This window comes from Schistocerca serialis, chromosome 9 (genome assembly GCF_023864345.2).
Source record: "Schistocerca serialis cubense isolate TAMUIC-IGC-003099 chromosome 9, iqSchSeri2.2, whole genome shotgun sequence".
NCBI classification, from domain to species: Eukaryota; Metazoa; Arthropoda; class Insecta; order Orthoptera; family Acrididae; genus Schistocerca; species Schistocerca serialis.
Genome location: NC_064646.1, coordinates 472097340 through 472112320, shown reverse-complemented (window position 1 = coordinate 472112320; position 14981 = coordinate 472097340). Strand labels below are relative to the sequence as shown.

The window sequence follows — 14981 nt, the reverse complement described above, 5'->3', positions numbered from 1 at the left end:
TCACGCTCACGCTGGCATCCTACGCGTGTACATGGGTCTCCTTAAAGGATGAGCTATGTTTTCCTAAAATCCTCGCAATACTCCAAAGTCAGTCATTCACCTTCCGTGTACCATCCCCACATCTTCTCCCTACACCATCATTCAGTTCATCTCATCCACTCTCCCTCTGTCTATCTGTTCCTCCCCTCTCTCTGTCCATTTTCTCCTCGCCCCCCCCCCCCTCTATCCCTTCACCTTTGCCCGTCTATGCATCTACCACTGAAACACGTTCCTATACAGCCCACACAACACACTGATCCTGCAGGGCAGCCTAGACATCAGGCATTATGATACTTTTTCACCCCCATCAAACAGACTGACAGGAAAAGGAGTTAATACTGCACTGTCATCCTGTTCTGTGCTATGAGGGCTGTCCGTAAAATAAGGTTCCCCATCATTTTTCATAATGAAAAAAGAAAAACTTGTATTGGCATTGAATAATACAGGTATGGAAAGATTAGGCTGTTACCTACATTTCCACATTATCGATGGTGAGATCAATGCATTTTTGCATGCAGTATACCAGCTTCTGTAATCCTGCATCGCAGAACTCTCCCCCTGTGCCGCAAAGATAGCTTACAACATTTTCTTTCAGCTCGTCTTTGGTTGTGCAGTGTGTCCCACCCGTATGCTTCTTCAACTCAGGGAAGACGTGGAAGTCTTTTGGGGTATGTGTGGGCTGTAGGGCGGGTTTGTGATAGCATCCCATCCAGATTTATTGACGATGTTGGTTGTATGATGTGTGGATGAACATTGTCCTGTTGGAAACGCACTTCCTTCGTGGACGTGCCTCTTCTGTTGTTTTGGATTACAAGGCGAAGGTTCTTCAATGTTTTTCAATGCTCGCCACACTTTGCCTGTAAACAGTGACTGTTTCAACTTCAGCGGCTTTGGCGACCCTGGATGTCTCCAATGATGGAATTGTTGTTTTGTTTCTGGTTTTGTTCAAATGGTTCAAATGGCTCTGAGCACTATGGGACTCAACATCTGAGGTAGTCAGTCCCCTACAACTTAGAACTACATAAACCTAACTAATCTAAGGACATCACACACATCCATGCCCGAGGCAGGATTCGAACCTGCGAGCATAGCAGTCGCGCGGTTCCAGACTGAAGTGCCTAGAACCGCTCGGCCACACCGGCCGGCTCTGGTTTAGTGTAGTGGAGCAGGAATCGTCCCCAGTGACAACGGTCTTGCCTCAGTTGCGTTGGCCTGTGGAAGTTTGTGGGGCCCTTCGGCACGTTTCCGTTTGTAGTCTTCCGTATCTACATCTACATACATACTCCGCAATCCACCATACGGTGCGTGGCGGAGGGTACCTCGTACCACAACTAGCATCTTCTGTCCCTGTTCCACTCCCAAACAGAACGAGGGAAAAATGATTGCCTATATGCCTCTGTACGAGCCCTAATCTCTCTTATCTTCTTTGTGGTCTTTCCGCGAAATATAAGTTGGCGGCAGTAAAATTGTACTGCAGTCAGTCTCAAATGCTGGTTCTCTAAATTTCCTAGTAGCGATTCACGAAAAGAACGCCTCCTTTCCTCCAGAGACTCCCATCCGAGTCCCTGAAGCATTTCCGTAACACTCGCGTGATGATCAAACCTACAAATAGCAAATATAGCAGCCCGCCTCTGAATTGCTTCTATGTCCTCCCTCAATCCGAACTGATAGGAACCCCAAACGCTAGAGCAGTACTCAAGAATAGGTCATATTAGTGTTTTATAAGCGGTCTGCTTTACAGATGAACCACATCTTCTCAAAATTCTACCAATGAACCGAAGACGACTATCCGCCTTACCCACATGCTTGTCCCACTTCATATCGCTCTGCAATGTTACGCCCAAATATTTAATCGACGTGACTGTGTCAAGCGCTACATTACTAATGGAGTATTTAAACATTACAGGATTCTTTTTCCTATTCATCTGCATTAATTTCCATTTACCTATATTTAGAGTTAGCTGCCATTCTTTACACCAATCACAAATCCTGTCCAAGTCATCTTGTATCCTCCTACAGTGACTCAACGACGACATCTTCCCGTACACCACAGCATCATCAGCAAACAGCCGCACATTGCTATCCACCCTATCCAAAAGATCATTTATGTAGATAGAAAACAGCAGCGGACCTACCACACTTCCCTGGGGTACTCCAGATGATACCCTCACCTCCTATGAACACTCCGTAAGTATTCTTGGGACCCACCTTGCACATACCTTGGCATGCCCTAAATGCTGAGTCAAAATTTTGTCAATGCTGATATTCCTGACATCAGAGATCATCTCGCAGAGCTCATGAAACGTCGTGCTTAGATCTCTCAGCAATACTTCTTCCACTTTCGCAATTGTTTCATTCGAAACTGACGGCCATCCAGAATGCTGTTTGTCATAGACATCCGTACGTCTATATTTGAATTTCTGCACCATTTGCGCACATTTTGTACGCTGATACACGTTTCTCTGCGGACTCCACACAGCATCAAGCGTGGCAGCTGTGGTTTGGGTTTGTCCTTGCCAGAGGTGGATCATCATCACGGATGCTCCCTCCAACTGCTCCCCAAGTATCCACTACCGTTCTCCACCACCACGAGGGAACCAGGTTGGAAAAACTACCGCCATTATGGGGGAACGTACTTTCCACTTGAACACCTTCAGCCACACTCTGGGGTGACAACACTGAACCACGTGGAGGCGGCGCCGCCACTGCTGGGGGCGACCCTTTCATCAGCAGTAGAGCATTCGCTTTCAGCATTTTCGTAAATTCGAGGGGTATCCCGGGAGACAACCTGTAGTCCCCAGGCCGGCGAGGCCCACTTTCCCAGGATCTTGGCCTATTTCTGACCATGATGTTGGTCATGTTACTCTCTGAGAAACCCTCCTTACCATTGGTGTCCTAGGATCCATATAGAGGTATCGCTGGTGATTTTTAGAAGTAGGTCTTGTTCCTCCACTCTTAGCCATGGTCCACCAAGTGTCCAAGAATTCAGGGCTGTTTCGGATTCATTTGAGTCATTTGTTATGGTTCTATCCTAGGATGATCTTTCTTTGGTCACTTGCTGATACTTCCGAGACACCTAGATGATACTTACTCTGTGTTATGCAGTATCCGTGCTACTTCCCTTATATAAAAAGTTTATCAGCAAATACCGTTATTGCAGAGTAGCTTTCTATTCTAGAATGAGATTTTCACTCTGCAGCGGAGTGTGCGCTGATATGAAACTTTCTGGCGGATTAAAACTGTGTGTCGGACTGAGACTCGAACTCGGGACCTTTGCCTTTTGCGGGCAAGTGCTCTACCAACTGAGCTACCCAAGCACGACTCACGCCCCGTCTTCACAGCTTTTTCTGCCAGTACTTCGTCTCCTACCTTCCAAACTTTACACAAACTCTTCTGTGAATCTTGTAGAACTAGCACTCCTGAAAGAAAGTATATTGCGGAGACATGGTTTAGCCACAGCCTGGGGGATGTTTCCAGAATGAGATTTTCACTCTGCAGTGGAGTGTGCGCTGATATGAAACTTCCTGGCAGATTAAAACTGTGTGCCGGACCGAGACTCGAAGTCGAGACCTTTGCCTTTCGCGGGCAAGTGCTCTACCAACTGAGCTACCCAAGCAAGACTCACGCCCCGTCCTCACAGCTTTACTTCTGCCAGTACCGAGGTCGAGTCTTGGTCCGGCACACAGTTTTAATCTGCCGGGAAGTTTCATATCAGCGCACACTCCGCTGCAGAGTGAAAATCTCATTCTGGAAACATCCCCCAGGCTATGGCTAAGCCATGTCTCCGCAGTATCCTTTCTTTCAGGAGTGCTAGTTCTGCAAGGTTCGCAGGAGAGTTTCTGTAAAGTTTGGAAGGTAGGAGACGAGGTACTGGCAGAAGTAAAGCTGCGAGGACGGGGCGTGAGTCCTGCTTGAGTAGCTCAGTTTGTAGAGCACTTGCCCGCGAAAGGCAAAGGTCCCGAGGTTCGCGTCCCGGTTCGGCGCACAGTTTTAATCTGCCAGGAAGTTTCATAGCTTTCTATTGCCTGTTGTAGTGATTCCTTTCTCCAGACGCATTCGGGTCCCACTGCTCTCTTGGTTCTTTACATAGCTGGGAATGAATGTCCACTGACGCAGTCTTTTTTGCGCTCAGAAAACGAATTACGGACCGTAATTCGCACCTGGCGTGAGACGCGAATGGGAGCTTATAATTGCGCACGCGTGTTGTGCCAACTCCATTGTAGCTTGAATGGATTTATAAGTTTGTTTTATATACCTGACTTCTAATTTCAACACCCAAGTCTCCAGGGTTGGGCATTTATTGCCAGATGACGACACGCAATACAGTTTTTCGCCGTTATTAATTATGTTTTTAGATTTAATTTTATTACTCGTACAGAGACTCAACGTTCCTTTATTTAACAGCGCGTCGTCAAAATAAGTATGAAATGCTAATGTCTTTGCAATACATAATGTCGACTATTGAGTTAAAGTTCGTACTTATTTTGCCATTTTAGAGAATAGAAACCTTAAGCGCTTCTACTTCTATAGTCTCAGTGTCAAATGTTCACTAATTTCAATTTACTTCCTATCTCAGTTCAGTATTTAACACAAACTATATATCAATGCCATTTCAGAGATATACACTAACGGAATAACACGTAATTGTCATTTAACATCACTTTTATTAATAATCCTTTTTCTTATGACGTAAATGTTAATGAATGATCACTATCTAGGAGGAAAGAGGAACTGATCCTAATCATGAGATAATAGCTTTTAATGAGCCCGCAGTCGTTAATTAAATAAAAAGTCACGTTCAAGGATGATATGCGAACAACTTTCGTTACGTCCGTTTTCACGTATCTGTCAAAACTAATCCTGTCGCTCACAATTTGAATTAACACTGACGTTAACCCCTTTTGGCGGAACATCAAATCGTAACTATTATGTGAAAATTTATGATAGTCCCCGAATCAATCCCTTTCAGATACACGCACGACCGAACAGCAGAACGGAACACAAACGACTTGTTTTAACAACCGAAAAACGCTATGACGTTACATTACGACAATGTCCGCCCAATGAACATCTCTTTGACTATCTTCTCTACTCTGCTTAATTAAATCATTCCTAATTACAATTTATTCAGCTATTTAACGAAAACATGTAACAAAAATAAAATAAATTTATCCCAACGTAAAAGATCCATTATAAGCTCCACCTGCGGCGGCTGTCACGCTACGAAGACTGCGTCGCTGACAGCTCGCCGAAGTGGGAAATGGGAGAGGGAAAACCAAGCTGGACTACGGTCAACCCTGGTATGTTTAAAAGATCAAGTCTCTAGCTCATCGGCAAGTTAATTTACAATCGATTACAAAATCTGCACCGAACAGACAGCCAGACAAGAAACCGACGTAATGAAAACGTGTTGAGAAGCGAGAAAGGGCAGAGTAGGATAGGTACTTTTTCTTCCGTTAAACCAGGTGGGTGACCAGCCGCCTATGGGTATATGGCTGGTCCTTTTTTTCATCACAAAAAATACTTTTGTGATATACCCAACGAGGTTTTCTGGTCTCTTAGCCATCGTGAGTGGCCGCAAGTTTGTTAGCTTCCTTCCACCCTCGATGTTGCCCGTCCCTGCCACGTGGAGGCGGACCAGTTTCTGCGTTGTTCACCTTTTTATTTTATTGTTGGGTGATATCACATTTTTATGTACATGCTTTAACAGCTTGGATACAATTTGGAATGCAATTACGATTTGTTTTACGAAAAATGCTTTAAAATAATGAATGAAAGAAAATCATGCAGGGAAATCTTAATCTGACGTATCTACTATACTTAACCTAATAGGACTTTAAAATGTGAGTTTGATTTGTGGATTTGTGAGGGTAGTGGAGAAGTTTTGGAGGTGTTCGGGAAAAGGGTCTGACTGCCCCCGTCTAGCCAACAGGGGATGGAGGGCTCGGAATGTACTTCGAGCCATCCATTCCCAGCCCGCATCGCACATTTAAAGCGTTATTCGTAATTGACTGTGCTGGGTTGGTGCTTAGCTAGGCAAGATTCTTGGTGTTGAGAGTCGTCAATGAGTGAGTGACGTATTGTTGCTGTTTTCCGAATTTGTGTTTTCCTCAACATCTGTATCATTCTCTTGATCAGAGCTGGTAGTCTCCCACGGTTCCATTTTCCATGTGTTTTGTGTCTCTGGTCGCAATCTGTGGTACGGCCTTGATTGCTTAAAGGATTTGTGCAGTACCTGGGATACTTCGTTTGTCACCCGGTTAATCTCCTTCCATGTGTCCTTATTCCTGATAGCTGTATTTATGTCATCCTGCGTTTGTATTTGTAGTTGTGTAGGTGTTATGTCTTCGATATGTAATGGGCAGTGAAATACTAAGTGTGCTGGTGATCCATTTACGCCACATGTGCAGGAATCACTTTGAGTGAGTCCCATGCGGTGGAGGTGCATGGGGTATGGGCCATGACCCGAGAGAAAGTGAACCATGCCCCTACTTGGGTTTATATGATTCATCTGCAGACATTCCCTGATGTTTGGGAAATATTGGTAGACTCTACGGCCCTTGTCGTCCGTGTCCCATTCCCTCTGCCATGTTTCCACCATCCACTCGATAAGATGGCGTCTATCATTAAGGTTGTGCCCTGTGATCTCTGTCACCTTGTCGTGTCTTCCTTTCTTTAGCCAGTACATGGCTGCCCTCAGTCTGATTGTTCGGTCAATGGGAAAGATTCCAAGGATCACACATAGCGCTGCTAATGATGTGGTACCGAGGGCCTCAGATAACCTACCAGAGTACTTCTTTGCCCCCTCCTAACCGTGTTCCTATAATTTACTAAGTGCAGCCTGTGAGCCCATGTACTGGCCGCGAAGCAGACCACGGACTCAAAGAGTGCACAGTGATAGGTCCTGAGTGTCGACAATGGTAGTCTGTACTGTGCGGCGTTTAGTCTGGCGAGTTTATGCATTATTTTGGTTGCTTTGTCGGTCGTAACTTTTGTGTGCTCGTTGAACGTCAGTCTTTCAACTATGTGTACACCAAGGTATCGTGTTGTCTGTGTATGTTGTTATTGTTCATTTTAATTATTGGATCTCTTGCTAGCGAACCTTTCATTAGTATGTAGACTGTTTTGTGCAGAGCCATTTATAGTTCATTGATGTTGCACAATGTGCTGATATCCTTAAGTAACTGTGCTCGTGAATCTGCCGTGACTATCGCCAAAGGAGGAGGACAGCAGGGAGGAGCGGGACCCACCTGGTCGTCGTGCAGCAGCAGCGCGGGGAACTCCCAGGCGAGCGGCCCCGCGGTGGCGGCGCTCTGCCGGCCGCAGGGCAGCGACGCGGCGTCCGGTGCGGCCTGCAGCTGCAGCTGCTGCAGCTGCAGCTGCTGCGGCTCCGAGCCGGGGCTCTGCAGCGACGTGAAGCTCGTCTCGAGGCACAGCCGGTGCGGCGGCGTCGACGCCTTGGGCGAGCCGGGCGAGGTCGCGGGGGCGGCGGCGGTGGCGGGGGCGGAGGCGGCGGGGGCGGCGGCCAGCAGCGGCTGCAGGTGCTCGGCCGGCGTCGACGACGCGCACGCCGACGCCCGCCGCGGCTTGGCCGGCCCCACCGTCGTTATAACCTGCCGTACACACACACACGCGCGCAATGTGGACAGCACCACCTACAATCAGCTACGAGGGCATTTCGAAAAGTAAAGATGCAATGGCTCGCAGTCCATAAATAGTACATTTATTTAGAAAACGTCAGTTACATCTTATTACCTGCGGTATTCGTTATTTTTCGACAAAATCACCCCCATTATCCAAACATTTGTTAAGTTGGTGCACAAGCTTTTGTATTTGTGGTGTGCGTACTGTAAGACCTTCGGTACACACACCGTCAGATTATTTGACTTGTCGCTCTAACGAAGTAGGCGAGTGTCAGCAATATGTCTCGCGGTCTTAACGTGGCGTGTTTATCTTCTGCCGTTAGGTCAGACGATAGAAATGCCACTTGCACGCTTAGAGTAGAACATTGACGGTGACCAACTTTAAACAGAACTTGATTAATTTTCACACACATTTATTAAAATAATAAAAAGCATTGACATTACGTAACTTGATTCTGGATGCTGTTTACAACTGGCAATCTGAAGTTCCTTTGGTCTTGGTACGTTAATCTTATTCTCACATATCTCTGATGCTTGACAAAGTGTCTATTCATTTATCTTCATGGCTATGTACAGGAATATAGTAATCTTATTAGGCGCCGACTGAAACTTGACTATAGACTGGTGCAGACAAATGCAGACTGGTACAGACTAATGCAGACTAACTAATCGAAGGTCTGTACACTCATTATAATACATCACACATTCAGGTATCACTGCGCTAGTGTGATCCGCAAGGAGAAAAGGTTCTACATCAGCAGCAATCTCATTGGCTGCGTTACATATTAATACGTGGATCAGTGGAAGCAGAATTTGGTCCGTCTCTAAGACAGCGCCATCTCGTAGTGCAGAGACGGACGAGCTCTCCGCCTGCGCTGTTGCGCTTAGCGGGGTGAACTCTACTGGGAAAGTTGTGTACACGCTGACTACGCGGAACTATGTACACAACAGTATTCCACAGTCATAGAAGGTTGCCGCCTGTTGTCGGAACCACATTTCAACTTCATCTTTGATCTCTTCATCGTCGTGGAATGATTTTCCACCAAGGTGTGGCTTGAGGTAACGGAAGACATGGAAGTCGGTGGGCGCATTGTCCAATACGTCCCATTTGAATTGTTTGAGTAGTGCTTTGGTTACGAGCGCTGTGTGAGGCCGAGTGTTGTCATGAAGCAAGCGGACTCCACTCGCCAGCATTCCCCTGCGTTTGTTTTGAATTGCCCTTCGAAGACGTTTCAAAGCCTAGCAATATGCAGCAGCATTAATTGTCGTTCCAGGAGGCATAAATTCCAACAGATTAATACCTTGTCTGTCCCAAAAAACAGAACCCACGATTTTCTTCGCTGAAATCGACATTTTGCATTTCTTGGCTTTTGGTGAATTCGAATGCCGCCATTGATTGATTATTACTTGGATTCAGGTGTATGGTGATAAACCCACGTCTCGTCACCTGTCACAATGTGATCAAGGAACTTATCACCTGCTTCAGCATAGCGTGTGAGGAAGTCGAGGGCAAAGCCCATCCTTTTCTTTTTGTGTTCTTCCGTTAACAGTTTTGGAACCCAATGCGCACACAATTTCCTGTACCCTAACTTGACAGTCACAACGTCATAAAGAGTTGTCACTGACACGTCCAGTATGATCAGAAGCAATTCTTTCAATGCGAGACGTCTATTCGCACGAATTTCTTCCTCCGTTCTCCAAAGAAGGGCATCAGAGATCACAGATGGCCGACGTGTTCTTTGTTCGTCATGAACATCGGTCCTACCTTCAGAGAAATGACGACACCATTTCGTTACATTTTGTCGATTCATAATGTTCCCATAAATAGAAACAATTTCTTTGTGAATATCCGCTGGTCGCTGACCTTTCGCATGAAGAAAACGTATGACGGAGCGCACTTCGCATTTGGCGGGATTCTGAATCGGCGCAGCCATTTTAAACACGACCTACTCCAACCAGAAGCAACGTTCAACTGCCGAACGACCGCGAGGAGAAAGCTAACGGTTCAGGTTAACACCAGTGTTGCCAACTTGCTTGCCAAAACTCTTCTGTTCCTCTGGCGTACAGTGTATCTTTACTTTCCGAAATACCCTCGTAAATCGTAGGGTTATTCACAAGCACGTCCAGAGGACTGCAAGAAAACTAGAATGTGTACAGAAGAATGACGCACGTCAGTGGATGGAATACCTCTCCAAGTTTCGATTAGTAATACCGCGGCATAGCCTAACTCCAGATACAGGCATGCCTCAACCTGTAACCTAACTGTACACTCCGTATTCTCACATTAAATAATTTGGACCTGCATGTAGGCATCCCAATCAACAGATTTCTGAAGTAGGTTGCTGTACTTGTGCCTTTCTGAGCAGCAGCAGTACTAGTGAATTCAGTGACCTGCATGCACATATTGACGTCTGTCACTTCACGAATGGTGTCTGTAGTGGCACCCCGCAGGCATTGCAAAGTTGGTAATGGGATTGCAAGGTACCGTTAGACGCAGACAGCGGTCAGGCGGAATCTGGCGGACCCAATGGTGCGCGCCCACTGAGCCACACTTGTAGCAGCGATATAACATGGGGGGCGGCAGCCACACACCCCACTTTTACTTCGAGACTATTCCTACGACGCCATCGTTCGTGCTTAGTACAGTGAGTCTCATCCTAGTTGGTATTGTATGAACTGGACTCTGTTTCCTGTTGCGTTATTTGTAATGTGCCTTTTTAAACTTGGATAAATACAAATTAAGTAAATCTTCTGTTTACTGTGTTAACTTGTTCGCTAATCATTTCTGCTCCAGCTTTCCTATGACGACATCTGCCGAGCCACTCTGTAGCCCGTGTCTCCTTATCGTCTTGTATAAAGTCGTACACAATAGTGCCACACTTATAACCTGTAATGTGATCTGCAAACTTCGAGAATCGCTCTAACCATAAAAAAAAAAAAAAAAAAAAAAATTCCGCCCGAACCGTACCGACCAGCCGCCATGTCCTCCTCAGCCCACACGTGTCACTGGATGCGGATATGGAGGGGCATGTAGTCAGCACACCACGCTCCCAGCCGTATGTCAGTTTACGGGACCAGACCCGCTACTTCCCAATCAAGTAGATCCTCAGTTTACCTCACAAGGGCTGAGTACACTCCACTTGCCAAGAGGGCTCGGCACACCAGATGTCACCCATCCAAGTCTCTATCCATTGCCATGTTTCTATTTTCTGTATGCCTTGTAATTTCTGTGCGGTTTCTTCTGAAACCACAGGGGTATAAATCTCCCCAAAGTGGTGATACACATTTTGAGAGTAAGTGGCGCAGATCATGTGTATTTTTACAGAATTAACAAAATTAGCGCACAAACATGCTACAGAGAATTGTTAGGTCCACCTGAAAACATAAAGTTGTTCGTATAGGGTGTAAATACACACATCAAAAAAACTTTTGCATAAACCCCGGTTTCCACAACTCCTGAAGACAGACGTTGACTGTGGATACTGCGTCACAGACACAGTCCCTTTGACTGTTCAGAGATGTCACTAAACCCGCCTGAAGATGTAAACAACCATGCGTGAGCAGTGCCTATTAGACGGAGGGGTGCGACAGCCGATCAGTTCCAATCGTTCCACCTGGAACCAGGTACACAGCTCGTGTTGTCTGTAGTTCAACCGTACCTAAACGGTCAATACTACGGTTCGATCGCATCCGCATTGTTACTTTGTGCCAGGAAGGGCTCTCAACAAGGGGTCTCCAGAAGTCTCGGAGTGAACCAAAGCGATGTTGTTCGGACATGGATGATATACAGAGAGACAGGAACTGTCGATGAGATGGCCCACTCAGGCCGCCCAAGGGCTACTAATCTAGTGGATGACCGCTACCTACGGATTATGGCTCGGAGGAAACCTGACAGCAACGCCACCACGTTGAATAATGCTTTCCGTGCAGCCACAGGACGTCGTGTTACGACTCAAACTGTGCGCAATAGGCTACATGATAGGCAACTTCACTCCCGCCGTCCATGGCGAGGTCCATCTTTGCAACCACGACACCATGCGGCGCAGTACAGATGGGCCCAACAACATGCCGAATGGACCGCTCAGGATTGACATCACGTTCACCGAAGAGTGTCGCATATGCTTTGAACCAGACAATCGTCGGAGACGTATTTCGAGGCAAACCGGTCAGGCTGAACACCTTAGACACACTGTCCAGCGAGTGCAGCAAGGTGGAAGTTCCCTGCTGTTTTGGGGTGGCATTGTGTGGGAGCCGACGTACGCCGCTGGTGGTCATGGAAGGCGCCGTAACGGCTGTGCGATATGTGAATACCATCCTCCGACCGATAGTGCAACCATAACGGCAGCATATTAGCGAGGCATTCGTGTTCATGGATGCACCCCCATTGTGCACGTCTTGTGAATGACTTTCTTCAGGATAAGGACATCGCCCGACTAGAGCGGCCAGCGTGTTCTACAGACATGAACCCTATTGAACATGCCTGGGATTGATTGAAAAGAGCTGTTTCTGGACGACGTGACTCACCAAATACTCTGAGGAATCCACGCCGAATCGCCGTTGAGGAATGGGACAATCTGGGCCAACAGTGCCTTGATGAACTTGTGGATAGTATGCCACGACGAATACAGACAGGCATCAGTGCAAGAGGACGTGCTACTGGGCATTAGAGGAACCGGTGTGTACAGCAATCTGGACCACCACCGCTGAAGGTCTCGCTGTATGGTGGTACAACAGGCAATGTGTGGTTTTCATGAGGAATAAAAAGGGCAGGAATGATGTTTATGTTGATCTCTATTCCAATTTTCTCTACAGGTTCCGGAACTCTCGACACCGAGGTGACGCAAAACTTTTTTTTTTTCGTATATAGCAGAAGTTGCCAAAAAATCCTGTTAGCAGAACATAACTAACAGATTTATTAGTCTAGTAACATGTTTGTCCATTCCTACGGTTGTCGCAGACAAAAAAAAAATCATCCTGAGACAATGTTTCTGTATAAGTAGACATTACCGCTGCGCGTATTTTTCATCGCGAGCGTGAGTTGCAAACACGTAGGCCACAACGGCCTGCGTGCTTGAGTCGTTGCAATATGCCGATCGTTGGCAGCTGTCGACTTCGTTAAACGTTAGGACGGACGGAACGTTTAGTACCACAGAACTATGTGGTATTCATTTAATTAATGGCGAGGCAGAAGGTGTTGCGAGGCAGCTGTACGAATTTTTCCAGAACGCTCCCCACAACGAAGACTTTCTGCACGATCGACATTCGTCGCTGTTTACCGAAGGTTTCTATAATCATCACAATTCTCTACTTTTACTCCATTACTTAGCAATTCATTTGTAACACAGTACAGTGCTTACCTTTACCTTTAATTGTGTATACGAAACATAGTGTCTGTTCTGATATACCGGGTGATCAAAAAGTCAGTATAAATTTGAAAACTTAATAAACCACGGAATAATGTAGATAGAGAGGTAAAAATTGACACACATGCTTGGAATGACATGAGGTTTTATTAGAACAAAAAAAAAAAAAAAACGCCCGATATTGCTAGACGCGTGAAAGACCTCTCGCGCGCGTCGTTTGGTGATGATCGTGTGCTCAGCCGCCACTTTCGTCATGCTTGGCCTTCCAGGTCCCCAGACCTCAGTCCGTGTGATTATTGGCTTTGGGGTTACCTGAAGTCGCAAGCGTACCGTGATCGACCGACATCTCTAGGGAAGCTGAAAGACAGCATCCGACGCCAGTGCCTCACCATAACTCCGGACATGCTTTACAGTGCTGTTCACAACATTATTCCTGGACTACAGCTATTGTTGAGGAATGATGGTGGACATATTGAGCATTTCCTGTAAAGAACATCATCTTTGCTTTGTCTTACTTTGTTATGTTAATTATTGCTATTCTGGTCAGATGAAGCGCCATCTGTCGGACATTTTTTTAACGTTTGTATTTTTTGGTTCTTGTGAAACCCCATGTCGTTCCAAGCATGTGTGTCAATTTGTATCTCTCTAATTACATTATTCCGTGATTTATTCAGTTTTCAAATTTATACTGACGTTTTGATCACCCGGTACTTTAGTATTATTATTAAAATGGTTCAAATGGCTCTGAGCACTATGGGACTTAACATCTATGGCCATCAGTCCCCTAGAACTTAGAACTGCTTAAACCTAACTAACCTAAGGACATCACACAACACTCAGTCATCACGAGGCAGAGAAAATCCCCGACCCCGCCGGGAATCGAACCCGGGAACCCGGGCGTGGGAAGCGAAAACGCTACCGCACGACCACGAGCTGCGGACGGAGGCAATAATAATTTTGTGGTTTAAATTGCATTCCCCGAGTGTAATCAATTATTTAAAGGAAATAGCTCATTATTACCCCATATCCAGTGATTTCTATGTGCTGCAACATCAGTGAAAAGTTATGGTTCGTGGGTATCGGCGTAGCTATATTACAAGAGAAAATAGTCGGAATTAACGCCGAAATTGCCAGCAGACGCCGCTTCATGCAACGGATGGAAGATGCCAGATACTGTGCCACCTTAATTACTATCCAGCTCGATGTGGTGGCTCTTCAGTACATTTCCATAGTCAAAAATTACTCGCTTCCGTCTGAGCATCGTGATTCTCAATTAGTGTTTTCAGTAACTATATTGACAAGCAGATCTATATTGTTCTTTAATTAAGCGTTCAAGGAAATTACTGCCACCACAGTACACATTGTGCCTTCAGCACAATGCAATCTCAATAACATTAAATTCCGTAATTACAATTTGTGTAGTTTACATTAACCTAAAACAAGTTCAAGTGTTTGTCATGTGTGTTTATGTATTGTGAAACGATTTCAGGCTGTGGTATTGTTTTAATTGAATAATGCCCTCCTGTTAGGCAATATACAAACATACAGAATTAAGTACTCCCTGTTCAGTCACTTCAAATAATTTATCAGTGCTACTAATAATCAAATATAGACGTAAAAATAAGTTTGTACGCGCCATTATCATTATTTATTCCAAAAATTCCGTGTAGTGGTTGGATCACCATTGGGTGTCTATTGAAACCTATTACACGCAAGAGCCGCTTTCCGGAAGTCCGATGCCGCATGGTCTAATAATAATACAATAAATTCGGGTAGTGGCATCGCAAGCACTACTTCAAAACATTGGTCGAGTCCATGCCACGTCGTGCTGCGGCATTTCGGCATGCTCGTGGGGGCCCTTCTCGATATTAGGCAGGTGTACCAGTTTCTTTGGCTCTTCGGTGTATATGCGAGGTTCCAGAAGACGGCTGCATAA

General features: G+C 45.9%; 1 protein-coding gene across 1 annotated transcript in view; it reads right to left on the bottom strand.

Annotated features, from left to right (window-relative positions):
• The window catches only part of LOC126419718 (diacylglycerol lipase-alpha), a 582321-nt gene that overhangs the window by 217526 nt on the left and 349814 nt on the right, over nt 1–14981 (bottom strand). The window contains exon 15 of the mRNA XM_050086898.1: nt 7290–7652. Within this exon, the coding sequence (XP_049942855.1) occupies nt 7290–7652 (363 nt within the window). The remainder of the gene's footprint in view (nt 1–7289; nt 7653–14981) is intronic.